At 65.3% G+C, this 26,523-nt stretch overlaps 2 protein-coding genes across 6 annotated transcripts; one reads left to right on the forward strand and one right to left on the reverse strand.

Moving 5' to 3' along the window:
- Nucleotides 1-8,356: 8,356 nt before the first annotated feature.
- On the reverse strand, nt 8,357-20,742 carry TACC3 (transforming acidic coiled-coil containing protein 3). 4 transcript variants are annotated; one of them, XM_086705640.1, is made up of 16 exons: nt 20,588-20,742; nt 18,539-18,701; nt 18,240-18,382; nt 16,598-17,530; nt 15,537-15,612; nt 15,283-15,388; nt 13,556-13,608; nt 13,149-13,252; nt 12,736-12,823; nt 12,416-12,532; nt 11,716-11,792; nt 11,595-11,638; nt 10,932-11,092; nt 9,152-9,258; nt 8,896-9,016; nt 8,357-8,587 (listed from the first exon to the last, which is right to left on the reverse strand). In XM_086705640.1, exons 1-16 carry the CDS (start codon nt 20,599-20,601, stop codon nt 8,522-8,524), a joined length of 2,373 nt encoding a protein of 790 aa, XP_086561766.1. In that variant the 5' UTR covers nt 20,602-20,742; the 3' UTR covers nt 8,357-8,521. The 4 variants fall into 4 exon arrangements, with proteins under 4 accessions (XP_086561766.1, XP_086561765.1, XP_086561768.1 ...); XM_086705639.1 differs by having other exon boundaries at nt 15,283-15,436; XM_086705642.1 differs by lacking the exon at nt 16,598-17,530.
- On the forward strand, nt 18,646-26,517 carry TMEM129 (transmembrane protein 129, E3 ubiquitin ligase). 2 transcript variants are annotated; one of them, XM_086705643.1, is made up of 4 exons: nt 18,646-18,805; nt 23,492-23,966; nt 24,658-24,817; nt 24,946-26,517. In XM_086705643.1, the coding sequence occupies exons 1-4, from the start codon at nt 18,787-18,789 to the stop codon at nt 25,192-25,194; spliced, it is 903 nt and encodes a 300-aa protein (XP_086561769.1). In that variant the 5' UTR covers nt 18,646-18,786; the 3' UTR covers nt 25,195-26,517. The 2 variants fall into 2 exon arrangements, with proteins under 2 accessions (XP_086561769.1, XP_025777860.1); XM_025922075.2 differs by lacking the exon at nt 18,646-18,805 and adding an exon at nt 21,157-21,551.
- Nucleotides 26,518-26,523: the final 6 nt, after the last annotated feature.

Consider the following 26,523-nt stretch of genomic DNA (forward strand, 5'->3'; position numbering starts at 1 on the left):
CCCTGGCGGGAGGGAGGGGCGTGTCAGCCTGGGCCCCGTGGGGCTCCTGATGCCAGACAAGCCTGGGCTCAGGGCGAAGGCACATTCCTGCTTTCTGAGCATATGGGGAGGGGGTTCCCAGAATCATCGAGAAGGCCTGGCCAGTGGCCCACGGGAGAGCCCGGCTCATCCTGCTGCCGAGGGGAGGGTTGGCCGCCAAAGCCCCGGAGCCCGCCCTCTGCCCAAGACCCGGAAGGCCTGCCCTCCCAGGCGTCCTGACAGGACAAGGCCCAGCCGCTCGTGTCCCGCGCCCCTGGCGCAGCCAGGGTCCTGTCACTGCACTCTCTGGTGCTACGGCGCCCGCCTGTGCTTCTGTCCACCGTGCCCACCGGCCACCTGGCCGTCCTTGGCCCCGGCAGGGCCCCGCTCTGGGCCGTCCCTGTCCAAGTGAAGACACGTCGGCTCGGGAGCCCTGGGGTATTCCAGGGCAGGGCAGGGCGGGTGTGGCCGAGATGGCTGTGGGACCTCAGGCAAGTCACGTCGCCTGTGGGGTACGGTACTGCCCCGGCCCGCCCGCCTCACCGAGGGGGGGCGCAGTGAGATCACGCAGCTGGCAGGCCAGCCGGCACCTGGCGAGTAGGGCGCACCCCCAGAGGGAAGCAGCCGCGCGGTGGGCACGTCAGGGCGGGCACAGATCCGGCCCATGCCTGCCCGGCCCAGGTGGCCCCGGGGCTGGGCGGGGCCTCCCGAGGGGACACGGCGACCCCTAGGCGGCCGGGCGCGTGAGGCACTGACCCGCGTTCTAAGCGTCTTCCCGGAGAGAGGCCCTCTGCTGGCAATGCCCACTCCCCCCCCACAGAGCCCAGCTCAGGAGCCCCCTCCTCCAGGAAGCCCTGCAGCGCTGGGCTGGTCCGTAGTGCTGTACCCACAAAGAGCGTGACAGGGTCCCAAGGCCTGGTCGCCGAGCCCACTGCTCCGGAGGCAGCAGCAGGGTCAGCCTGCTGGGGGGGGGGGGGGTTGTCCTCCAGTGCAGGGAGCCCCGTGGTTGCCAGGAAGGCCAGGACTGGTGCTCAGAAGACTGTCTGAAGCCCAGAGGCCCGGGTCCTGCAGGGGCCAGGCTGCGGGGGCAGGAGGACTGCTCACCGGTGAGCACCCCTGACCTGCAGCTCTGAGGGCCCACCTCAAGCTGACAAGGCCAGAGCAGGGCACGGAGACTGGATGGCGCGTCCCAGGCGGGGACAGGCGGTGGGGGCAGGGAGGCCTGGCGGAGGCCCGCCTTTAGGTCCCGCCCCAAAGGCCCCGCCCCGGCTCTGCTCTGTGGGTGAGATGCCCTCGGGCTTGATGCAGAGACGCGGGGACACCGAGCTGGCTTGGCCGTGTGTTTCTGATTCCTTGGGGCCTCCCGGCGTGGCGCTTGTGCAACATGCACTCCCCAACTAGGGGCAGGCCCGTGACCGGCCTGCTCTGGCCACTTGGCCTGGTGCCCGGGGTGGCGGGGGGGGGGGTGGGGGGGGTGGGGGGGGTGGGGGGGGTGGGGGGGGGGTGGGGGGGGTGGGGGGGGGGTGGGGTGGGTGGGAGGGAACACACACCCGGCGGCCCCAGCCCGTCTGAGGGGTGCGGGTCTGGATCCCAGCGGGAGGCCGCCTGAGGGCCATTGGCCCACGACTTCTGTGTCGCACAGAGAGGGTGAAGTGCCCGCCGGCGCTCCCAGGGCAGGGGACGGAGCCAGGCCCGCCTCATCTCTGCCCCACCCACCTGCTCATTGGCTGAGCCGCTGGGGGAGGGGGCTGCCGGAGGCTCTTCGTGGGAATGTTCCACCGGCCAGGGTGCGGGACCAGCCCCTCCGAGACCACCCTGGCCCCTCCCCCGGGCTCCCTGCTGCTCTGCCCGTGAACTCATCGGGTGGGGGGCGGGCGGTGGAGCTTCGGCCTGGCAGGCGTGGGAGGGGGGCGAGCACCCCAGCCCAGGAAGCTTAACACAAGTGGGTTAGCGTCCGCGGTGTGCGGGAGCGAGGGGTGCTGGGAAGCAGCCGCTGGACCTCACTGGCCGGAGGGGCACCTGGAGATCCCCCAAGATGCACCTGTACCCCCTCCGCCCCAGTCTGTGCCCCTCACCCCCAGCATGCTCACCTCGGGGACCCTACTCCTTCGCCGTCTGTCCCGCTCCCCACCCTCAGCCGGAAGGCCGGCTGGTCAGGGCGGAGACTCTCCCCCAAGGCCCGGAACAGCGCTGGGAACGGAGAAGGCGCTCTGCGAGAGCGTCCGAGCATCCGTCGTGGGAGTGAACGGGTGACAAAGCCTGTGAGGCCATCTTAGAGTCTGGGGGCTCACCTCCTCTCAGGGGCTGCTAGGGGTCAGGGTGGGGGTCTCCCCAGAGCTGCCGGCCCCGCCCCGCCCCCTAGCGCCAGCCGCTGCCCGCTGGTCATCCGTGCCCACCGGAGAGAGGGTCCCGCGGGGCCCCAGCGGCTGGCTATGGGCCAGGGCCCCATGGCGTCGTGAGACCGGCCCGGCTGCAGCCCTGGGGCGCCTCGGGTCCCCCTCAGCCCCGCCGCCGCCGCCGGCGGGACGCTCCCGGTTCGGCACCCCGCGGCACCCCCCTCCCCTCCCCGCCCCCACCCCTCCACCCGGGGGGGGGGGGGGGGCCCTGCAGGCCCGACACACCGGGGAAACACCGCCCCCTGCTGGGGCCCCCGGCGGGGGGGGGGGGGTGTCCGGCGGTGGTCCTGGCTCCGGGGCCGCCGTGTGCGACACCCGCCCCCCCCCACCCCCGGGCCCCCGCCCCCGCCCAGCGGGTCCTCTGCCGGAACAGCTCCTCCGCCAGGCAGGGCCGGCCCGTCCCGCAAGCGCCGGGCACAGTGCCTTTGGACAGCGGCGGGTGCGGGGAGCCGGCAGCAGCGTCACTCGTCACTGGGCCTCTCTCGGCAGCCCAGCTCGGGAGCCCCCTCCTCCGGGAAGCTTCCCGGGGCGCCACACCTCTCCCTGCCTCTCCCGCCCCCCTCCCCCCCCACCCCGCGCCCCGCGCCCCGCGCTGGGTGCGCGCTCCAGTCCAGTCTGCATCCGCTGGGGGACGGGGGACAGCAGCAGGGCCACCGGGAGGGGGACTCAGGACACCGACGGCCCTTGGGGGGGGGGGCAGGGGTGCGGGGGATGCCGCCTAAGGGAACCTGGCACCCCTGTGTGAGCGCAGCCCTGGAACTCGCTCACTGCCTCACACACTCGCCCTCACACTCGCCCACTCTCCCTCTCACACTCGCCCACACACCCCTCGCACTCACCACCACACTCGCCCACACGCTCCGTCCCTCACACTCGCCCACACGCTGCCTCCCTCACACTCGCCCACACACTCGCCCACTCTCCCTCTCACACTCGCCCACACACCCCTCGCACACTCCCTCAACACTCCCCCCACTCCCCCCACACTCACCACCACACTCGCCCTCACTCGCCCACACACTCCCTCTCTCACACTCGCCCACACTCCCTCCCTCACACTCACCCACACGCTCCCTCACACTCGCCCACACGCTCCCTCACACTCGCCCACACGCTCCCTCACACTCGCCCTCACTTGCCCAATCTCCCTCTCACACTCGCCCACACACCCCTTGCACACTCCCCCCACTCCCCTCACACTCACCACCACACTCGCCCACACGCTCCCTCACACACCCACCCACATGTTCGCCCACACCCCCACACTCACCCTCACCCACACACTTGCTCACACACCCCTCACACACTCACCCACATACCCCCCCACCCCCCCTCACACTCACATTCACTCACCTGCACACAGGCTCCCTCACATACTGTCTCCCACACTGACCCTCTTACACACTCACTCACACAGCCCCTCCCTCATTCACACTCCTGTCGCCCCAGGCCTGTGCGCCGGGGGGCAGGGCGTCCCCACCTCACCCCTGTCCTAGAGCGAGGGGGCCTGGGGGGCTGGGGGGCCTCTTAGCGCCCCTCTGTCTACCCTTGTTCACTCTACAGACGCCTGCGAACCGTCCGGCTTGGGGCCCGGGGCCAGGCGGGGGACAGGGGTGTCCCTCTGGGGAGTCCGGCCGGCTCCCAAAGTAGCGCTGAGGTGGCGGGGCCGTGAGCCCCGGGCCCGGGTGGTGGTTCAAGGGGCCGCCAGTGCAAGGCCCACCCTCCCCCCACCCGGAACTGGGGGTGGGGGGGGGGGAGGAGGGAAGGGGCTGGGCCCCGCGGGTGACAGGCTCCGCCCCCAGGGACCTCTGTGGGCGGCCCTCGCCCGGCACCCCTGCAGCGGCTGGAGTTGTGGGGGCCTAGCCAGGTGGCGCACGGGGGTCCACAGGACGGGGGGCGGGGGGACAGGGGACAGGCGGCCCCTGGCAGCTGGGCGGGCGGCCCGGGCAGGTGGCCGCCGGATGCCCCCCGCCCCCGCCCCCTGCCTGGAGGTGGGGCCGGACCGCTCGGACAAGGTCGCTGCCGAGGCTGGAGGAGGCTCGGGCCGGCCCAATGGCTCCCCCTGCAGGCCGCCTGGCCCCGCGGCGCTCTCGCAGCCTCCACGGCCCCGGCAGAGAGCGTGGGGGTCCCGGGAATGGGCCCCTCCAGACGCTGGGGCCAGGGTGCGCGGGGCCGTCCCCACCCGCGCAGCCCCCTCCTGGCATGTCTCCACCGCGCGGACGGTGCCCCCCGCGTGTTAAGCACACCCCAGCAGGGTCCCCCAAAGACGGCCTCGGCTGAGTCAGGACCCCCCCCTTCCCTCGTCCCGTGCGGCCCCCTCGGCCCCGCTCCCGGTTCCTAAGTGGTGTGGTGGCTTGCTGGCCCCCGCCCGCCAGGACCTCCTCCCAACAGGACACAAGTGACGCGAGCCCAGGCCCCCCCACCCCTCGCCCCCCGGGCGGCCCGAGGGGCCGGTGAGGGGGCTCGGAGCCTGGGTTTGCACGCCGGTCACACAGGCGCACGTGGCACGTGACCTGGTCTTTCCCAGAGGGCAGGGTGGCACAGGTGGGCGGCCAGCCCAAAGAAGGACCTTCGGGGCCCCCGCTCGGACACGTGGAAGTCCTCATTCCCTTCGAGGGGCCAAGGAGAGTTTGGGGCTCAGCCTGGGCCGGGGGCAGCCGTGAGGGGAGGCGGCGCTCGACTCCAGGGGGCGGCGGGGACAGTCCATTCCCGCCGCTCCTCCCCCTCCCCCTCCCCCTTCCCCATGGGAACCGAGCCACGTGGCGGCCCCTGGCCAGGTCGCCCACATCTGCTCCGCCCGAGGGACCCTCCCGCCGGAGGGGTGTGGACGCGGCAGCTGCGGGGGTCATAGGCGGGGCGGTGGGCGGGCCTCGGGCTGGGCAGCCAGGTCGGCCGGTGTCTCGCTCGCTCCTCGCTCGGGCCGCCCTCGGTAGAGCCCACGGGCTGCGGCTTACACGACGGACGTTTCGTTCTCGCGGTCCTGGAGGCTGGAGCCAAGAAGGTGGCCTGCAGACGGCCGCCTTCTCGCCGTGTCCTCACACGGAGGACAGAGACACCTGTCCCCTCTCCCCCTCTTCCGTGAGGACACTGGCGCCACCTCGGGGCCCCACCCTCATGACCTCATCTAACCTCATCCGCCCCAGAGGCCCCCCTCTTCCACATAGGGGCTTGGGGGACACAAACAGTCAAAGGAGTGGGATTCTAGTGCAGGCTGGGGGGTCCGGGCCACCACAGCAGGGGCTCTCACCTCCGTGCCCCGGGAGGCCGGGGCGGCCCTGCGCCCGGGAGGCGGCCCCGGGGGTGCCCGGTCCACGAGGCCTCTGTGGCTGCCGCAGCTGCCTTGCTGACACGACTTCCCTCCTGCTCGGCACCGGGGACTTGGAGGCAGCGCCCCAGGACGGCTCCCCATCTGCCCACGTCCCCGTCCCGGCAGGAGGTCCCGGGGCGTTGTGGGTATCACGCGCGGGGAACACAGGGGTGCGGAAGCTCAGCCCCGCCGCTGCGTGCCTGGCCCGGCCGCGTTTCCCCGGGCGAGCCCGGTGCCAGGCCTGCCGGGCCTCGCAGCCCAGAGCGAACTCCGGCTCCAGCATAAACACCCATTCAGCCGCACAAGGCCCCTTTGTCCCGAAGAGAGCTTCCTGGCCCAGGATGCTGCCTGGCGGCCCGTGTCCTCAGCACGGCCAGCTGCCCCAAGTGGCCTTCTCTGGGCAGACTCCCGGCCCGGCTCAGAGAGGCCCCGGTGGGGGTCAGGGCCCCCGCGGCGGCGCGCAGAGCGGCCAGAGAGGCCGGGCGGGCTGCGCCGGCCGAGGCCCTGCCACCGCAGACCCCTTCGAGCGGCCCTGAGCCTGCAGAGAGCAACGGGAGCCTCACGGCCACGTGGCCACCCTGCCCCCTCGGCCGCACGCGCCCGTGGGTGGGTGATGACACTGAGCCCGTGGGTGGGTGATGACACTGAGGAGAAGCAGCTGCTGAGCCTAAAGGCGCTCGCCCCCTGCCATCCCTGTCCCCCGCAGAAGACTGGTGTCTGCAGCCCGTGCCCTGCCTGGCCTCTTCCCTGCCAACGGCCCTTGGTCCCCGTGGCTCTCAGTTGGCTCTTGAAACTTCTCCTGGGAGGGAGAGAAGAGTGGAGTCCTTGTGCAGGGGAGGGGTGGGATGGGGCAGGATCTCGTGCAGGGGCAGGTGGAGGGGTGGACAGGGTTAGGGCTGACGGGGGTGGGGGACTGTACGCCGAGAGCAGAAGCCTGGGTCATTCGGGGGAAGGGGCCGGTATGACAAGGGGGGCCCAGAGAGCGGCTTCGGGGCTCAGGTGGGCCCCTGATCCTCGCCCACACCTCCTGCAACACCCACATCTGCTCTTAAGGAGACGCCTTCCAGGGGCCGAGCCCCCCTAAACTGAGCACTGGGCAGGGCCAGCGAGAGGCTCCCAGACGGACCTGGTTGGGGCCAGAGAAGGTGGCTTTGAAGCACGCGGTGACAGCCACGGGCAGCCTCCTGCCGGCCAGAGCCCGGAGCAGGTTCTGGAACACAGGAGACTGCGGAAGGAACCCCCGGCGGCCACAGCCAGGTGAGAGCCCTGGAGCCTGGGGCAGAGTGGCCCCTCGGTCCCTGCCCCCAGCCCGGCCTTTGTCCCAGAGCCGGGCACTTTCCTGCACAAGCTCTGAGAACAAACGTGTCCTCCACGTAAGGGGTCCTGGCCCCTCAGTCACCTCCTACCCCAGGCCTCGGGCCCTGGCCCGGGCAGCAACCTCTGGTGGTGGCTGGCAGGTCACTGCTGCCCGCCCTCAGGTCCATTCCGGGGAGGGTCCTCGCCAGCCTGAGTCTCAGCTGGGTGCGGGGCACAGAGACGCTCAGAGGCCTTCCGGCCGGGCAGGCCTCGGCCTGGGTCTCTGTGTCGGGACGCCCGCTCGGTGTTCATGAGAGAAAATGCCCCTTCGTGGGCAGTTCCTCCAGGCCTGGGCATGAGCGTCTCCTTGCCCGTGTCCGGCTGCAGTCTCCTCGCCTGGGCCCTGTGCCCGCTTGAGGATGGGGCGTTCTGGGCCTGGCACCACTGGCGCCAGCTGGGACCAGGTCACAAGTGTGGGTCCTCAGCCTGCCCAGACCTACCAAGTCAGGTGCTAAGGAGGCGTTGTGCCGCCGGCTGGTTGTGGGGATCGTGGTGTTAGGGACACGGCTCCGGGGCACTCAAGTCACGTATCAGCAGCCCTGGAGACCGGTGTCTGGCCAGCTCTCCGCCCGTCGACGTCCAGGGGCCGGGGTCCCCTGATGCCCCTGCAGGCCTGGCTGCCGCCCGGTTCAGAAAGGCTCCTGGGGGCTGCTTTGAGCCCCACTCTGTGTCCCACCCCGAGAACCCCCCTCTCGGGCCCATCCCGTTACCATGTGGTCAGCGAGCAGGTAGGGGAAGGATGCGGGGAAGGTTCGGGCTCAGGCCAATGTCCGAGGGTCCAGGGGGCCCTCCCCTGGGACAGCCTGGGGGCCGGAGGGGTGAGGGACTCAGACACCGTGGCTTCGCCAGTTACAAAGGTCTGCTCTGGGGGCGGGGGGTGGGGGTGGGGTCCAGGAGGCGGCGCTCGCAGAACCGGCCCACGGGGGCCGTGGGCTCCGGCCCAGGAAACCTGCCTTCTAGCAGCTGTCTGTCAACTGCACTAGAGTGCCCATGACCCCTGGCCAGAGTTCCATCCGCAGGGACAGCAGTCTCGCAAGGGACACAGGCTGACCGTCACCCAGGCTGTTGACAGTTTGCTTTTCCACATGAGAACCTTCGTCCGTTTGGGTTCTGACCTGTGGTCGTGAGGTGGACACTCAGTCCCCCGTGGGGACCATGGGAACCGAGTGGCCACGTGGAGGAGAAGGCAGGGTCGCGGGGGCGGCAGTGCGGGGTGGGGTCAGCCTCCAGCCGAAGCCAGAAACCTGCAATGTCATCAAAACCAGAGCAACTCCAACACTTGAACTGAAGGGAAACTTTATTAGTCTTCTTGTTAAAGCAATCTAATTTAAAAACGAGCTGAAGTTAAGAAAAAAGAAAGAACATGACACCTTCCACAGACAGACAGACAGACAGACAGACAGACAGACAGACGGGGCAGGGGTGCTGAGAAGGGGCCTCCTGGTCAGATCTTCTCCATCTTGGAAATGAGGTCATCACAGATTCGGGTCAGTTCCTCGTTTTCCTTAGTCTGAAGGAGAAAAACAAATAAACAGGGGTTTGACTTTTTTAATATAAAGATTTTAGTGTCCACATCTAACGTAGAGCTTGAGCTCGCGACCCAAGATCAAGAGTCACGTGCTCCACTGCCACTGCCCAAGCCGGCCGGACCGGATCCTGGGTTCTACACGATTCCCGGGAGTAGACCACGGGGCCTAGAACTAGAAGGCCCAGTGCTAGAAGGGACTGGCGACCAGCCCCTGCTACGGGGCAGGTCCCCAAGCCAGGAGGGTCCCTCCCTTCACGTCCCACCCAGGGGCCGGGGCCCCGGGGGCTCGCCTTCTGCTCAACCGTCTTCTCCAGTGACTGGACGCGCGTCTGCTCCTTCCTCAGGCTGGCCTGGAAGGCCAAGGCCTCCGCCTGGGCCTTGCTGCGCACCTGGGCGATCTCCTCGTTGGCGCTGGAGACGCAGAGGGCGGGGCTGAGATGGTCAAGGACCGGGGTCCGGGGGAGCTGGAGGGTCTCCCTCCCCAGGCTGGCCGGACTTTTCTCCACCCATTCCCAGCCCCGCTGGGCCCCTCCTGCCACCACTCACCGCTGGAGTTTCTCCTCCGCGTGGGCCTTCAGGGCCTGGTACCGCTGGGCCTCCTTTTCAATTCTCGCTATGTAATCCTCCACACATCTCTTCAGTGACTCTTCGTTCTTGAAAGAATGAGCAGACAGGAACCGCTAACTCTGTTGGAGCCCGTCAGGCCTGGCTTTTGGGGGATCCCGGGTCAGGTGTGGATGCGCCCACGACCAAGGGGCTCTGGGGTGTTAACACAGTAGCTCTGACAAGGCAGGCTGCGTGGACACAGCAGCAGGCCTCCCCTCCCGGCTTCCGTGGCCGCCCACGGCCCCCCTACCCACCCCCCTCAGCCTGCCCGGCGCGCAGAGCCCACGGGTACGGCCCTGTCTCTCCGCTGACCACGGGCGGACACCAGGGCACGCGGACAGGGCTGTCTACCTAAGGGCCGCGTGGGGACAGCCGTGCGGCCAGTCTTCTGCCTGGTTTCAGGCAACGACAGAACCCACAGATGAGGAGCAGGGGTGTGGCCAGGGGTACAGTCAGGGGGAAGGCTAGAGGCTGAGGGCCCATGCCCCCGGGGTCCCACGCCGTCCCCTGGCCCCATGTTTAAGAACAGCGTTAGCTCCTAAACCGTCTCCCGGTCGTAGAAGGTTCTCTGCCAGCTCCCTCCACGCAAGGCGTATGGCCCGACAGCTCTCGGGTCCCCCCCTGCGTCAGGCTGCCTCCCCCCCCACCAGCCCCCCGCCCTGGGGGCTGCAGTCAGGCCCCCGCACCCCCTGTGCTGGTGCTTCACGGCAGCCGGGCTCAGCCGTGTCCCCCAAGTCATGCTCCGCCTTAGTCCTGGGCCCGAGCCTCCACCCGGTCCTTTCCCGAGGGCTCTGCCGCAAGGACGCTCGTAACTACGGGGATCAGGCGCCGTCGGCCTGTGGCAGTGCCTACCTGAGGGCAGTGCGGGGGTGGACAGGCCTGGAGGGGAGGAGGCAGCTGGGGGGGTGGGGGTACCGGCCCGGGTGGCTTCCCCCACCACAGCCGAGAGGTGCAGGCGCACCCCACCCGGGTCCCTCACCTGCCACCTTGTGGGTCTGTTTCTATGGACTGTGACCCTGGCTCAGGTGTTTCCGGTCTCCTGTGCTAACTATCTAGTCAGCTATCTTTCAAGGAGTTTCGAGCTTTAAGGACTTTCTTCCGCACAGCAGGAACACCACCAGCTGCCCCAGAGTCATGGTGAGACAGCGCGAGCTCGGCCTGGTCCCCGTCCTCTAGGGCCCTTCAGGTCCCCGCTCCTCAGGGCAGCAGGCCCTGCCTTTCAGCTCTCTGTGTGGCTGGCTCCCTCCTGCCCGGCAGGTGGCACCTTCCAGGCCCCGTCCGGCCCTCCTCAGGGGCCTCAGGCTACCGCTCCCGCCCCCGGCACAGGCCGGTCCCAGCATCTCGCGGTCGCCGGGCCGTCCCTCTACCACGCGGGGGCCTCCCTCTGCCCTCCTGCAGGCCCACCGTGCCCAACGGGCCAGGCCCTCCTCCAGAAGGCAGCCGCCTACTCCTTGGGGCCCATGGGGCTCTGCCTCCAGTCTGGGCCCCTCGGCGCCCCTGCTCACGTGCCCGCACGTCCCTAGGCGCACGGCGGACTCCCCCACCTGGGCCCACCGGCGAGGAAAGACACAGCCCGGCGCCCAGCTGAGTGATCTTTGTGGAGAGACTGCAGCTTCCTGGACAAGGTCAGGACCCAGGACAGGCCTGGTCGGGGGCTGACCACAGCCCCCCAGGGACCCTCTGGGGGAGGACAGGCACGTGCCCGCTCGCCGCCACCTACCGTGCGGTACCCCTCGATCACCTCCTTCTGTTTCTCGAACCGCTTGAACAGGTCAGAGAAAGACTTTTCCATGGAGCTCAGGTCTGCAGTCAGCTGCTCTTTCTCCTTCAGAATCTTCTCGATCTCAGCTTTTGCGAGTTCCTTCTGTTTCTGAGCCTCCTCTTGAGAAAAGAGGAAGGGGCACTGGGGATCAGAGGAGCACAGGCGAGGGCAAGCAGGGGTGGAGGGGTGGAGAGGCGGGCGACCCCACCCATGGTCCCGCATGGTCCTGCTAGTGACTGGGCGACGGGGCCCCTCTCTGGGGTGACCTTCCAGAGCAGGGCCTGGGGGGGCACAAGCGCCCAGGGTCAGGCGACAGGAACCTAGGGCCCCACGGAGCCTGCAGCCACCGGTCTGTCCCCACTGCCGGGGAGGGCGGGGGGGGGGGGGGGGCTCCACGGGGCTCAAGACTTGCCCCGGGTGAAGACTGGTGCCCCCTCCGAGCCCCGCCTGACACACAGCCCCCTGGGGGTGCAGGGGCAGACCGCAGAGACAGCGCCCAGGGCGGCGTGCTGCCCTGATGCCTGCAGGGGCCCCAGGTACCAGCCCAGGGTCTGGCCCGTTTTGGGGCTGACCAGCACCAGGCCCACGGTACCGCCGGGGCTGCAAGGTGCCGGCACTCACCCATCGCCTGGTACACGATCCCCTCGAACCCGTCCATTATCTTCCTGCGGGGAGAACAGACGTGCCTGTGGTGGCCCGCAGTGGGTACCCTGAGCTGCGCGGAGCCGGCCACGGGCCTTACCCCATTTCCAGGTTTTTCGCGTGGAGCGTCTCACATCTGCTCCTGAGCAGCACGTTCTCCTGTCGTGTGGCTTCCACCTGCACAGACCACACGGCAGGTGGTGAGGGGTGAGGGGGGATGGGCGGTGGAGAGCACTGCAGGGGCGAGGCCAGCTGGTACCCAGGGAGAGCACAAGTCCCCTGGGGGCATTGTCTGTCAGAGACGGGCGGGTCCCCCTTGGTGGGCAGGCACATAGCAGGGGTCCCCACGGCCCCCGGGAAGTATGCCTGTTTGTGGGGGATGCCTCCCACTATAGGCGAGACTGAGAGAGCAGCCAGCAGAAGGGATGGGGCCAGCTCCGAGCAGGGCCAGGGGGCCAGGGGGCCAGGGGGCCAGAGGACTGGACAGGACGCTGCTGCTGGCAGACGATGTCCCCATCTGGGCCCCGCACGCAGGCCGCCCAGCAGAGGCCCGGCTAAACACTGCCCAGGGGACGGTGGGGGCAGCAAGGGGACTCGGGGGCTCAAGGTCCAGCGGTCCTGCTTTACGACCCCTGGGGTGGCTCAAAGCAGTGCCCTCGGAGGACACCCGAGACCCTCCGTGTGCAAACAGGTGCTCTGTGAGATGCCGGGTGGGAACACGGGAGCCCCAGCAAGCCGACACCCACGACCCTCCCTGCAGCCGCACGAGGGGAGCCGGCCGCCCCACGCCTCGTCCTCACCGCTGCGTCCATGTCCTTCTGGCTATACTGTGGCACCTCCACGATGGAGCCCACGATGGGGCCCGTGGGCAGCAGGGGACCCCCAGGCCCGAAGATGCACGGAGGGGCGTCCAGCACCTGCGGGGGTGGGGAGAGGGGACACAGCAGCTGGGCCACATGCTCTGACACGCACCTCCAGCTCTACCCTGCCATCGGGGGAGAGGCCCGCAGAGGCCGGGGGCCTCTGGTGCCGCATGGCGACCAAGGGCCCTCACCGCCCCCTCCCCACCCGCCCAGCATGAAGTCAGGCCCTCGACAAGATGCACTTGTGCGTCACTTACGGCAGCGCCCGGGGCTCCTAGGAAGTCCAGGTCCAGCAGCTTCGCCTCGGGCAGGCTTCCCGAGGACGGCGCAGCCACGTCCTGTGTGCTGAGACCCCACAAGGGAAGGTAATCGCACCCGTTTCCCCCCGAGCCCAGAGAAGAACCGTCCTCGGGTTCGTGGGTCGCACGAACCCTGTTGCAAGTGCTCGGGCTCGGCCTCTTGACGGGCACGGGGACACGGGGACGCGGGCACCGCACAGACACGGGACGGAGAGGGCGCCCGAGCGCCCACAGAGCCTCATGAGCAAGGCCCCCCCCGCCGTCCTGCCCGCACCTGGCGGCTCCCGAGGCCGAGCCACAGTGTCCCCACTCGGTCCGGAAACCTCCCCTGCTGCTCGGAGCCCACGGCCACGGTGGGGGGCGGGGGCTACCTGCTGGCGTCCGGGGCCGCGGGCACTGGTCTCTGAGGGCTGTCCTTCAGGAGCGGGTCAAACTTGAGGTACAGGGACTGTTTCCTCAGGGCTGACTCCTTAAACTGAAGGGACGGGCACGTCAGCGGGGTCGCAGAGGTCCCTGACAGGGGGACCGCAGCACACCAGGAGCCGCCACCTCCCGGGCGGAGTTCACGTCCACACCGGGGCCCGAGACGGGGCCCCGAGGGGCCACCGGAGACCCGCGCGGCCGTCACAACACCGGTCCCGCATCCCGGGAAGGTGCGGAGGCCGCCGGTGCTCGAGCGCCAGGACCCGCGTGACCTCGGGGGTGCGACAGTGGCACAGGGCCGCTCTGGGAGAGCCGCGCTCGGGGAGAGGCTGCCGGGGCGGCGCCGGGGACTCACCGAGGAACTCCCGAACTGCTCCAGATAGTCCACGTCGGCCCCCGTGCCTAGAACTGAGAGGCGGCGCGTCGGCGTCGGCGGGGCGGGCCGGCCCGGGCCGTGACCCTCCCCCACCACCCCTGCGGCCGGGAGCGACCACCCTTCACGTTGAAGCGGGGTTCCTGGCCTCTAACGGCGCTTGGGGCCACGTCACGCCGTGGGGCTGTCCTGTGTGCCGCAGGGAGCAGAGTGGCAGCTCTCCAGGAGGGACAACCCGGGGTTCCCAAGGGACCGGACCGCCCAAGTCGGGAACTGCTCTCTAGAACCACTGTCCAGACTCCTGGAGTTCCTGAGGACATCCCCCCGTCCTTAAAAAGCCTAAGGGCGCCTCACACCACACGGATTAACCCACATGAATCGAAAACCCAAACAGAACAACGCGAAAGCCTTAGGAAGCCGGTGGGCAAATCCTCACAGTGTTGGATTTGACCATGGTTTCCCAGACCTCAGGCCAAAAGCACCAATAGCAAAAGAAAAAACAGGTCGATCAGACTTCCAGGTCAACGTTTGTGCTTCAAAGGACCGAGAAAGAAAAGACAACCCCCGGAAAGAACATTTTCCAAGCCCTAGATCTCACAGGAAACGCTTAGCGGGGACAGGTTTGAAACCCTGACTGGGTAACAAAGAGGAACACTCCAGGAAGACAACAGAGTACCCAGCAGGCCTTCCACAAAACCTGTGAGGGGACGTGAAGAGATGCTGGTCCCCAGGGAGGCGCCGAGGTGGCGCCTCACCGCCCCCAGGACGGTGGGCATCGAAGTCCGAGACGCGCAGGTGCTGACGGGGACCCCCAAACACCGCGGCTGTACGATCGCCAAATGGTGCCGCCCCTCTGGAAAGCCACTCGGCGGTGGCCCCTGCACTTTCACACACTGCGACCCCGGACCCGGACCCCTTCCAGGTTTACGCCCAAGAGAGGCGGAAAGCTGACGTCCACACGAATCCGTGTACACGGATGTTCGCGGCAGCCTTCTACCGGCCGTCCAGAGCAAACGGCCCACGCGGCCACCGGCCGTTGAGTGCTTTGCAAGCGTGGTCCATCCACACAGTGGAACGATCTCGGCTGTGACAAGGGCGCGCTGACACCCACTACAACGTGGATGAACCTTGAGAACGTCACGTTCGGTGAAAGGAACCAGACACAAGACCCCGCGTCACGGGACTCCAGGGTCCCTGTGGGGACGCGGGCCTGCCCTAGCCGAGCCTGTCCGCGGTTTTGGGACCCCGTACGGTGAGGACCCTCGATCATCCTGCCACAGACGAGCCCTACGTGCCACTGCCAGTCTTCCCTCTGCCCGGAGGTTAAGCAACCGAAATGGAGACCCCAGCAGGTTGTGTCAACGTCTACTAGGGCAACTCGATCCCACCCGTGTTGAAGCTTCAGAGCTTCCGGTACATCAGCCTGGGTGCTCTGTCCTAACAGCAACTCTGCAACCCTGTGAATCTGCACAGAACCTCCTGCGTGACTCCCGTCTACTCCCTTGAGCCTCCGACCTCCGTTCCTAGAAGTCCTTTGGGTTTGCGGCTGTGCCCCGAGAACGACCACCTTCTGCTCAACCCGAAGCCCCTGCGTGGATCACTTAAAGCCCAGAAAGAGAGCTGCCGGGAAGCCGCCGCCAGGTACAGGCACGGACGGAACGGCAGGCCGCCAGCAGGGACAGACCAGTGACCAGGGACAACGTACGTACCCTCAGCGGGGTCTCGGAAGTGCTCCTCATCCAGGTCCGAGGGGGGCTCCGGCCCGTGCGGAGGAGGGGGCGGCGCTGACGCACTGGCACGGCCCGCGGCTCCCTCCTGGAAGGAGGATGGCTCCGTGGGGGCACCCTGGGGCAGCCGAAGGTCCTGCACGGGACCCCTGCATCACCCAGTCTTGTCTGGGCACTGTGTCCCACCCGGCCCCCGTATGAACGTGATGACAGCACACACGTGCACGCAGCCCTACCTCGCCCCCTGCGCCTGGGGTCCCTGCCGTGGTCTGCGTCACGGGTATGTCATCTGCTGAGGCCGAAGGCACCTGCCTGAAGAGATGGGGTCAGCCGGGCTTGCACCCCTGTCCCCCCACCAGCCAGGTGCAGGGGTGAGGCCTGCAGCCCGGCCCACCTCAACTGCACAAGAACCACAAACCTCAAAGGACACCCGGGCCAGGAGCTCCAGGGCTGTTTCAACTCAAAAAGCAAACCCCAAGCCTTCATTTTTCACTAGGAAACTGGCAAAACACACTGGAGGGAGGGGAAGTGGGTGCTGGGGCCAGGAGGCCCTCCCGGTGTGGTTCCAATACCGGGCAGGTAGGGTGCACGTGCCAGAGGGGCAGTCCCCGGATGCCCACCAAGGCCGTGTGTACAAGTGTGGGGGCCGGGCACCAGCTAAGCTTCTCTCGGGGACCCAGCACTTGGTGGCCACTCAGCAGCAGTCCCCAGAGAGTGCGAGAGAGCATGAAACACCACCCCAAGTGTGGATGGCCACTCCACCGGCTTTGGAAGTAGACAGAACTTGCTAGAAATCTTTCTAGGTTTCCAGTTTCATTACAGATAATGCTCTTAAGAAAGCACAAAGACTTGGGGGGAAAAAAAGTGCCTGGTTGGCTTTGTCAGTCGAACATCTGACTCTTGACTTCCATTGGGCTCTGCCCTGAGTGTGATGCCTACTTAAGAGTTTCTCTCTGCCCCTCTCCTCCTCTGCCTGTGCACACGCTCTAAAATTAAAAAAAAAAAAAAAAAAAAATTGAAAAAACAAAAAAGTAGCACAAGAGTTGCCCACACCCCTGTGGAGTGGACGGAACGGGGCACCGCTGTGCACTCCCCTCTGTGATCTTTCACCAGCGGTCTAAGGTGGCCGTGAGCCCCCTCCTCAGTCTCAGGACCCACGACCGGCAGCTGCCTTGTGCAGCCTATGTATGCTCCGAGGCCCCTCCTCGGGGGCACGTGTAAGTGGCATCTCTGGCCTGGGGTCCTCTGGTGTGCTGAGTGACCAGCCACCCCACCGCCACCACCACCAAGTACTCACTGGCTCAGGGGGCAGTGCCCTGTGGCCTCCAGGCCGGCCTGCGGCTGCTTGGTCACAGTCCCTGCGGGCCTGCTCTGGGGGCACTCTGGGGGTAGGGTCTCTCCTCCACTTTCAAATGGGTTAAAGGTCGGGTCATCCAGCTTGCTCCAATCCAGGTCGTAAGACCCCCGGGGGAGGGGAACGGGCCCCTCACCTGCCTCCTCGGGTGCCTTTTCCTGCCTCGGCTCTGGTATCCTAGAGGGAGGTTTAAGGCTGGGTCCCTTCCCCGCTTTCCCTCTGCTGACGGCATTGGGAGACAAATCAAATTCTAGCCCTGTGGGCCCGCGCCTCCAAGAGGCAGCCTGCTGGCCGTCGGCTTCTTCCTTCTGAGGACTTGGGGATGTGGCCCCTCCAGCGTTCAGGGGGCTGTCCAGGATGGTGTTCCCAGGACCAGAAGTGTCTTCAGGGCCAGCGGGGGCCTCGCCAGGCAGGTCTTCGAGGGGCCCTTCTCCACCTGCTCCTTTGAGGAGAGTAGCTGGGGGCAAAGTAGCCCCGGCTGAGGAAGCAGGGACCTGGCTGGAACTTTCTCTGGCAGCCCCACGAGGACCTTCCCTTCTGTCCTGGAGAGCCATCTGGGAAGGGTCTTCTAGGATTTCTGAGGTGGATATAATACTTTTCTCGAAGAAACAAGAACAAGAATTTTCCTCCAAGGCTTGCTCAGGGCTCCTAGACGTTTGTCCTAGAGATGCCACTTGATTTTCAAGACTTTCTGGCATCTGGGGAGAGCTTGAGGGACCCAGGCTGGCCAGGGGAGCAGAGGTGGGTCCACTGGAATACGGCCTATCTTCAGAGGCTGGTCTCACGTCCCCTGGAGGCAGGCTGGCATTGCCCATCAATGGTTTCTGGACAATTCCATTGGTCGTTTTGGTGTCAACTTCCTTGGTGAACTGTTGGCTTTTTAGAAACGAACTTAGTTAACGCTAAGGAACCTGTGAGCTTTGTCACTAGATTTTAGTAAGAAAACATGAGCTAAAGACAAGAAAAGAATGTTTAGTCGATCTTCTTCCTGGGATTAACTTTCTCAAGCGTTTCCTCATAAGTCAACACTGCCGGGCCAACTAGGTCACATGGGTTTCTGAGAGACGTAGACAAACGAATAGTCATGGTTAAGGTTTTCTGTGCTAGCCTATCTTCCCTGTTCAGCCAGGACCACTAGCTACATAGTCAGGGACAGGGCACAGGTGGATCAAGGTTTTTCACTGCAGAGAAAGGCAAGGTCGAGAACTCTGCCCGCAGACACAGCAGGGTTTGACAGCGAGAGTGTCCAAGCGGGCGTGCAGAGAGGTGACCAGGGGGGTGTGAAACCAGGAAGAAGCCAGAGTGTCCTTCCTTAAAGATGCGATCAGACCTTTCATGAAAGAAAAGCCCAGGCCAATTTGCTGGCGAAGGCATAGGAAGGAAGCAGACACGAAACTTAACCTTATCCTAAGCGTTTCATTGTCTGCTTTTCTACTAACAAATGACTCCCGACGCGAGCGCGCTGGGCACCGCACTGCACACGCTTACAGAGGAAACCAGGAGGAACTCGACCAGACAGAATTTTCCTGCCGCGTCTGCTGGAGTGGATGCGAACGGCAGCACGCCAAGCAGCACCGACACTTACTTCTGTTTCTGGGCCCAGTTTTGGTGAGAATTTTCCAGCCCAACAGTGTCCTCCAGAGCAAAAGGAGCCTCGGGCTTGCTGCTCATGCCAGGACTCAAGATGCGGTGCGTCTGTGGGTCTCGCAGAGGAGTCTGAAAAGTCACCTGTTGGGGAAGGAGGAGACCCGTTCAACAGCTGGCGTCTTCACCACTCTGCCGGCAGTGCCCCCCCTGCCCACCCTGACGTGCCCAGGAGAACGAGTCCCAGGGCGGCCTGACATGTGACACGCGGTAGATGTGACGCAGGCAAAACGTGCTTACTTTCGTAGCTTTGACTACGCTCTTGGGTGGCACATTTTCTTTCTGGGACAGACGAAGCACAGATAATCTTCCGGTAGGTTCTGGTGGCGAAAACAGGAACTCACAGTTTTCTGCACTTTTGTCACCAGTGACGTTTTCATCGTTGCAGATCTGCAGACTCATCCTGGAAAAGCAAACAGTGCGTGTCAGCGTGAGGGCTGTGTAGTCCGGATGAAAAGACACGACAACGAGCTAGCCCTGCAAGGCAGATGTCCCCTTCCTGCGCAGGTGGGTCACATCCCAGGCAGCACATCTTCTGCCAGGCAGTCTTTGTACTGCGTCAGGGGACCTGCCGCCTCCCAAGACAAAGAGCTAGAAGGACCTTCGGCCTGCAGCGCAAAGAGGAAGAGTCGGGTTTTCAAAACAACTTGGGTTTTGTGGGTAAAAGTCAGAAGACGGGTGTGCTGGCCTCTCAGAAACCTGGGTCTCCCCTCAGGCCTCTGCTGAAGGCACCGAGGCCGCAGCACAGCTGGAGAAGGCTGCCAAGCTAGCAGAAAACAGGAAAGCAGAGGGGTGCTGTGACTTCTCTTCCACCACAGGCTGGGAATTGGGGATACACCAGGGCCAAGGCCCAGAGGAAGAGCGGGACGAGGCAGCGACCAGCAAGGTGAAGAATTACTTGGTAGGGGTTGAGGAGCTTCTACATTGAGACTTGGGAGTCTAGAGACGTGCACCAGGGACCTCCACTGAGGCCCAGGGGGCTCTAGAACAGTCCCACTCCGCCCTCCCAGGGTCCTCATGATGGTTACCAGCATCACACTCCCAACCCAGGAGTCACAGGAGGACCTAGCCAAGGGAACATCACAGGTGTTTTGCTGGAGGCTGCAGCTTGAAGAGCAAGGCCAGGGTGGCTGGAACAGAGGGAGCAGAGGTGGCCTGGAAAGAGGCGAGGTCAGGGTAACGAGATGCCCCGGAAGATGTGGGGATGGGGCCGTGTGTGTGGAGGTTGGGGAATGGGCAGGAGGGAAGCGTGGGGTCAGAAGCTCCTGCAGACGGTCAGGGGTGGAATGATAGGCTCTGGCTTGGCCAGCAGGCCCACGAGGCACTTGGGAGTGGGAGAGAAACAGGAGGCAAGGACGACTCAGGTTTTTGGGGAACAACTGGGGAAAGCAAGAAGGGGGCAGGATGGCGGTGGGGTGAATGAGGGAAGGGTCTAGAGGACACCTTTCTGGCATTCTCTCCCCTGAGGAAGGTGGCGAGACCTTGGCGGGGTCTGTCGGGTTTGGCTTCCGCTGACGATGGCGGCCGGGAGCAGAGGCCGCCAGCCCAGACGGCCTGGTGAGCCGAAGTGCGGGGCAGGAAACGGGGGGGCGGAGCTGCGTGGAGCAGGTGGGGAGAATCGGCAATACCGGGAGGGCTGGAGCCTAGGTTTCTGCGGCAGGTGCAGCTGGAGTCAGCCATGGCTCCCAGGTGGGGTGTGGAGAAAGCAGCATGAAGCTGCCCCGCAGAGCCGGGAAGCACTGGAGATTAGGAGCCCAGTCTCGGACACCACGCAGCGAGCCGGTGGTGTTAAGGGTGGGAGGTGCACATTTGCAAGGCACGCCTACCGGTGGTATTTGAGGCTGGACGAGGTCAGGGGGTGATGGGAGGGGAGGCCAGCGGACCAGGCCGCGAAGGACCCTGACACGTGGACCTCCCAGAGGGCGACGAAGGAGCAGGGAGGCACCAGTAGGCAGGAGCCCACCAGGCGTCGGGAAGCGGGGAAGAAGTCAGCCAGCTCCACTCCCGGGCTGTGACCGGAGACCAACAGGACACGCGGGCTGCTAGGGGCCCCGGCAGGAAGGTGCCCCTGCAACGGCGGCCGTAAAAGCCGGCGGGCTGGGCTCAAGGGTGAAGGGGTGCCGTGTGGACAGGGGACACGGGAGCCTCCGGAGAAGCCGGAGAGGGAGGAGGTCCTGTCAAGGGCGGGCGTAGCCCTGCCGTCGCGGAGTCGGGAGCCGGGGCGCGGGACCGGGGGAAGAGGCGGGGATGGAGCCCCAAGCCCAGGACCCCGCCGCCGCCGCCGCCTACCTGCCGGCGGCCATACAAAGCCGAAGGAGCGGGAGGCGCCGCCGAGTCCGGAACACCGTCCGCCCGCCGCCGATTCAAATACCGACGGTTGGCGCCCGCGGCCAATCAGCGCGCGGCCGGGGGCGGGACGCACGGGACGCCGGCGGCTCCACTTCCGGGGGCGGGGCACGCTGGGCGCCGGAAGCCGCCAGAATCGCGGCTCGTCTAGCTTGCGGAGGGGAAGGGAAGGGTTGCTGGCGGGCGGGGAGGTGACCTGGGCTCGCCGTCGCCCGGGGATCTCGGGTTCGGCTACGGACGCGATTGGGTTCCGCGGAAAGGCCAGGGCATGACAGCCATTGGCCCAAGCCGCAGTTTCCCCAGTTGTAAAATGGGGCTAGCTGAAACACCGCCCCCAAGGCGGGTCGTGGGATAGAGCCAAACCCTCGCGAGGACTGTCGCGGACTCGCGACTTCGGGCTGTGCTGTGCGGGGCGCTGCAACTCCACTTCCCAGAGTGCCCCGCGGTAGACCTGGTGGCGGGACTCCATTCCCCAGGGGGCCCCGCGTCGACGTGACGTCTTCTAGAGCGTCCCACGCCGATCTGTGGGTGGGGACCCATGGCCCAGAATGCCCCGCGGGCGGGGACACCATCTCCCAGAGCGCCCCGCGCCGGCCGGCGCCCACCTGCCGGCGCCCACCGGCTCGGAGCTGTCGGGTCTGTTTCCCGTCGGGTGCTGCGGGCCTCTCCCCCTGACGGCTTCTTGGCGGCCGCGACAGCGCGATGGACAGCCCGGAGGTCACCTTCACGCTGGCCTACCTGGTGTTCGCCGTGTGCTTCGTGTTCACGCCCACTGAGTTCCACTCAGCCGGGCTCACGGTGCAGAACCTGCTGTCGGGCTGGCTGGGCAGCGAGGACGCCGCCTTTGTATCCTACCACTTGCGCCGCACGTCCGCCACGCTGCTGTGCCACTCGCTGCTGCCGCTCGGTGAGCAGGCCGGACCCTCCCCCAGAGAGTCCCCGGGGCGGGGCGCCGACCTGTGTCCCCCTTGGTGGACAGAAGTGGCCCCTCGGGCTCGCGGCCGAGTTCCGGGATCCCAGAGGTGGCTGGGCCGCGCGGGATTACCTCCCTGTGGAGAAGAGTCGGGGGAGAGTGAGCGGATCCCCGGTCGCCCCGAGCTGGGGAGAAACGGCTGACCCCGAGAGCCGAGGCTGTGGGCCGGCCGCCCCGTGCGCTCTGAGCCGGGCCTCTCGCGTCCGCTGCTCCCAGGAGTGGAGAGGAAGGTGCTGGCGGCAGCTGGTCGCTTGCAGGTGGCGGAAGTGTAGGCTTAGAATACTAGCGGGGAGCATAGTGATGCTTCGCCCAGCCAGGGCAGGTCGTGAGCTATTACGTGAGGCGGTGAGATTCCAACGGAAGGTGGAAGTGAGAAGGCGGCAGAGATGGGTAGCCCCATGGGGGTGTCACAGGTGCAAAGGGCGGGGGCAAGATGCTTACACGTTGCCCAGGGGTTGGGCTGGGCGGTGATCCAGGTGCTATCGGGCCTCTCCGAGGCTTGTTTGCCAACTGGTCGGACACCGGGAATTGGCTGGAAAGCCGGTTGCTACCTGTGTGTGTGGGAGTGGTCTGGAGGATACAGAGCAGAAGCAGGTCTGGAAGGGCAGGTGGCTGGCTGGTAGGGGGCCCTGTCTATGGCTCTGTGGACTCCGGAGTTTCTAGCTGCCAGCAGGGCGCAGCAGCCTGGGCTAGGTGTGGAGAGCCACCTGGAAGGGGCTGGGCTGAGGCCAGGCATGAACAGGAGAGCTGCCTGCCTAATGGGGAAGGTGAGCAGAGGGGAGCCCATGGCAGCATGGAGACTGGGTCTTCGTGATGAGCTGGTGGTCTCCATGACCAGCTTGGGCTCTCCACCTGCTGTCAGGGTAACTATGGCTTTCCCAGCCTGAGACCCCAGTACCCCCTTAGTACCCCTCAGATGAGGAAAGTGCAGTTCAGAACTTGGGCTCCCGGGAACTAAGGACCCCCACAGTTTTCTGGAGTCCCTTTATCTACACCTTTCCTATAACCTGTGAGGAGCTGAGCCATCACCATGCTGCAGACGGACAGAAACCAGAACTTGGGGAGCTGAGTGACTCATGCAGGTGGAGGAGATGATGCAGCCTGGCCTTGTGGCCAGTCCTGGAGTCTGTCTTTTAGGAACTTGTTTTGAAAAGCTTTGAAACGTTATTGTGTATTACCTGCTGCTACCTAGTAAGTTACCTTAAATGTAGCAGCCTGAGCAACAGCAAACAGGTCACCATTATTTCTGGAACCTTAAGGGTGCCCACACAGCCCTTCACTATTTACTTTGTTTTGACATGCACATTGGCCCGGATCTGGCCTGCAGGGGCCCTGGAGCGTCCCCACGACTGTGTGCTGTGCGCCGTTATTCTTTGCTTACTGTTTGGCACAGGACATCTGTGCTCCGGGATGGGCCACGCTCTTATTTGCCTCCTCAGAAGGGGTGGGGTTGAGAGGCCAAGGTCCCACCCCTGGGAGGGCCAGTGTGCAGCTCTGCCTTGGGGGGGGACACAAAATTCTCGTATTTGTTTTGGCATTTTTAGTTTTTCCTATTTCAGTAATTGTGTACTACTTATGTAAAACTGAAGATGTAAATTAAAAATGTTTTTTCCTCGTTTATTTTACCGTTGTCATGGGCAAGGGTTGAACTGGGCCAGCCATGGAGGCAGGTAAGGCTCGCCTGCCCTGGGGTACCATGGCCTGGCTGTGGGAGCCGACAGGGCAGAGGGCCAGGCCCGGGGCTGGGGATGAGGGGAAGCACCCCTCCCCCCGGAGGTACAGGGACAGCACTGTGGCCCTTGGTGGGCACTGGGAGGGGAGAACAATGGCTTGGCAGTCCCGATTTCTGCTGAGACCCTCCCCATCCTTTGTAGGGTACTACGTGGGCATGTGCTTTGCAGCTTCAGAAAAGCAACTCTACTCCCCCAGCCAGGCCCCGGAGACCTGGCGGCTCTTCCTCCTGCTGGCAGTGACCCTGCCCACCGTTGCCTGCACCCTGATCTACTACTGGTCCTGGGATCGGTGGGCCTGCCACCCACTGGCCCGCACCCTGGCCCTCTATGCCCTCCCGCAGTCAGGCTGGTGGGCCGTCGCCTCCTCCGTCAACACCGAGTTCCGGCGGATCGACAAGTTTGCCACAGGGGCACCTGGTGCTCGCGTGATTGTGACGGACACGTGGGTGATGAAGGTGACCACATACCGTGTGCACGTGGCTCAGCAGCAGGATGTGCACCTGACCGTGACAGAATCGCAGCAGCACGAGCTCTCACCAGACTCCAACCTGCCTGTGCAGCTCCTTACCATCCACGTGGCCAGCACCAGCCCCGCTGTGCAGGCCTTCGACATCCGGTAGGTGTGCCTGTGGCTAGGGTGAAAGTGAGGCTGGTGCAGCCAGAGGCGGCCGGTGCCCGGTGCCTGGGTTCCAGTCTCGCGCCTCTCTGGGAGGCCATGACGGATAGAGCGGGCTCTTCTGGCCACCGCTCCAGCGGGACCCTCCCTCCGGGCGCCTCACCCCCTCGCGCTCCCAGGTATTCTCTGCTGCTTTATCCATGCACTCTGAGCCGCCTTCCACAGCTCTTTTCGGGGGAGCACACTGGGGACATTTGGGGGTGGTACAGGACCAAGGCTTGGTGGCTGCCTTGGCTCTGGGGGCCCAAGCTGGGGTCTTCCCATCCCATTCAGGCTGCAGCCAGTCTGCTGTCCCTCTCCCGGGACCCACTTTGGGCCTGACCCCGTTGAAGGTCAGGTGTCCTGTGTTTCGGCTGCACCCCCCCCCCCCCTCGGTCCCTCTTTGCCCTTGGCTGCATCCCTTTGGGGCAGGTGGGTGGTGCTGGTTTTGTGGGCTCTGGCTTCAGGGCTGTCTTTGCTGGCTGGTCTTCATCAGGCAGCTGGGCTGTGTCTGAGCCCCCTGGCGTTCTGGGAGGTCGTGGGTGCCCTGTCACCCTAGAGGCGCCTTGGCATCCCCATTAGGAACGAAGCCCCGCCCTGCAGAAGGGCCTTGGTTCGACGGCCCCAGCCCAGCAGTCCCCACCTTGTGCAGGCTGAACTCCACGGAGTATGGCGAGCTGTGTGAGAAACTCCGCGCGCCCATCCGCAGTGCGGCCAACGTGGTCATCCGTCAGAGCCTGGGCGACCTGTTCCTGGAGACATTTGCTTCTCTGGTGGAGGTCAATCCGACCTACTCGGTTCCCAGCAGCCAGGTGAGGGCCGGGCGGGGTAGGTGGACTCCCACAGGCCAGGCTCCCTCAGGGCCGGGGGTCGGGGGTGGGGGGTGGCCCCACAAGGCCGCGCGGCCACACTGCTGGTGACCCTCTGGGCCCGCCCACAGGAGCTGGAGGCCTGCATCGGTTGCATGCAGACGCGTGCCAGCGTGAAGCTGGTGAAGACCTGCCAGGAGGCGGACGAGGGCGAGTGCCAGCAGTGTTACTGTCGCCCCATGTGGTGTCTCACCTGCATGGGCAAGTGGTTCGCCAGCCGCCAGGACCCGCAGCGCCCGGACACGTGGCTCGCTAGCCGCGTGCCCTGCCCCACCTGCCGTGCTCGCTTCTGCATCCTGGATGTGTGCGCCGTGCGCTGAGCCGGCCGGCTGGGCGAGGGAGTGGCCTTGGGGACCCCACAGCCACCGTGAGGAGCAGCCAGGCCTGCAGGCCCGTTTGTGTTGTCAACCAAGGGTTCTTTTTCCGGCGTGACGTAGGAGGAGGGTTTTTGTTTAAAAAGGAGGTTTTCTGCTGCAGCTCTGCCAGTGACCGTGGGATGGGACTTCTGTGCCTCTGCTTCCTTTGCTTCCTGTTTCACCAGGTGGGACAGGTGCTGGACACAGAATTCGGTGCGGTGTGGGGCCTGCTTCTGGAGCATTCTGAGGCCACCTGAGCTGTCTTCTGGGAGACCGGGAGTCTGCCCCTGTGGCTCTACCCTGAACCACTTGCCTTAATTTTATGCAGCACACTTGCCTCTTAGTTACGTACCAGACCCAGGTTTATCTAAACTGGTTGCAGTCCGTCCTCCGGGCTCCCATCTCCAAGCTGGCTGCTGGCCTTGTGGTGTTGTGTCTCCTCCGCACCCCACCAGGCTGCTCTGATGATCCGGGGGAGAGTCTGACGGTGCAGGGAGAGGCCTGGGGTGCAAGTCCAGGGCGAGAGCACTGTCTGGGGCTTCCTGGTGGCTGTTCCTGGATGGGGTGGCCCCTACCTGCTCCCTGCCTGGGGGAGATCCTGGGCTTCCTGTTAGAGGCTGGGTGAGGGGCTGGCTTCTCTCAACTCCCGCTCTTTAGTTGCATGCTTGTGGGGTTGCCTATCTCTTGGAGAGGCATGCACCTCCCTGCCTCCTGCTGCCCCCATGAGTCCAGGGAAAGGCTAAGCTTCAGACTTCTGGGTAGAGGGGGCACTGAGCTGGAGACACACACAGCGACGTCCTACGTCCAGGCAACAAGCTTGTTGGGACACAGCACAGGGCCGGCCAGTAGGGTCCTCCTGTGTCAGAAAGGGATGTGTGCCTCTTCCCAATTTCTGGTGGCACAGTTGAGAGGGCAGTCCCGGGCCCATGTGGTTGCCGGAGGGGGTCCTTGCTTGGAGCCCTCACATTCGTAGTCCTAAGCCCCCTAAGCCTGGCTGTTTTAAGCAGCGGTGATGGACCCAGCCGTTGGACTTGCCCAAGGCCACACCGGAACCCCAGGGATTTGGCAGTGGAGGTGGCTCAGTTTTGTGGACCCCCAGGGTACTCTGCAAATGAAGGCTGGCCATCAGAGGGGAGGACAAGCCTAGCCTCAGCCAGCCCAGTTTCCGGTGCTGCCAAAGGAGGGCTAGGTCAGGTTATTTTTATTACAAAAGAAACTTAGTTTTATAAAGATAAACGTATTGTAGCTAAGCGATACGGTATTTAATAAAATGATAGTCTGAAAACATACCGA

The sequence above is a fragment of the Puma concolor genome, chromosome B1 (genome assembly GCF_028749965.1).
Source record: "Puma concolor isolate L17-30 chromosome B1, mPumCon1.1.hap2, whole genome shotgun sequence".
NCBI classification, from domain to species: domain Eukaryota; kingdom Metazoa; phylum Chordata; class Mammalia; order Carnivora; family Felidae; genus Puma; species Puma concolor.

Excerpts from the sequence above, each read along its gene's own strand:
- TACC3 (XM_086705639.1), bottom strand. Across the intron at positions 15,437-15,536 it reads CCCCAGGCGCAGGGGGCGAG|GACCTTCGGCTGCCCCAGGG; the intron begins GTAGGGCTGCGT and ends GGTCCCGTGCAG. Across the intron at positions 13,253-13,555 it reads AGCAGTTCGGGAGTTCCTCG|TTTAAGGAGTCAGCCCTGAG; the intron begins GTGAGTCCCCGG and ends CCGTCCCTTCAG.
- TMEM129 (XM_025922075.2), top strand. The coding sequence starts at position 21,347 with ATGGACAGCCCGGAGGTCACCTTCACGCTGGCCTACCTGGTGTTCGCC. Across the intron at positions 21,552-23,491 it reads CCACTCGCTGCTGCCGCTCG|GGTACTACGTGGGCATGTGC; the intron begins GTGAGCAGGCCG and ends CATCCTTTGTAG. Across the intron at positions 24,818-24,945 it reads ACTCGGTTCCCAGCAGCCAG|GAGCTGGAGGCCTGCATCGG; the intron begins GTGAGGGCCGGG and ends GCCCGCCCACAG.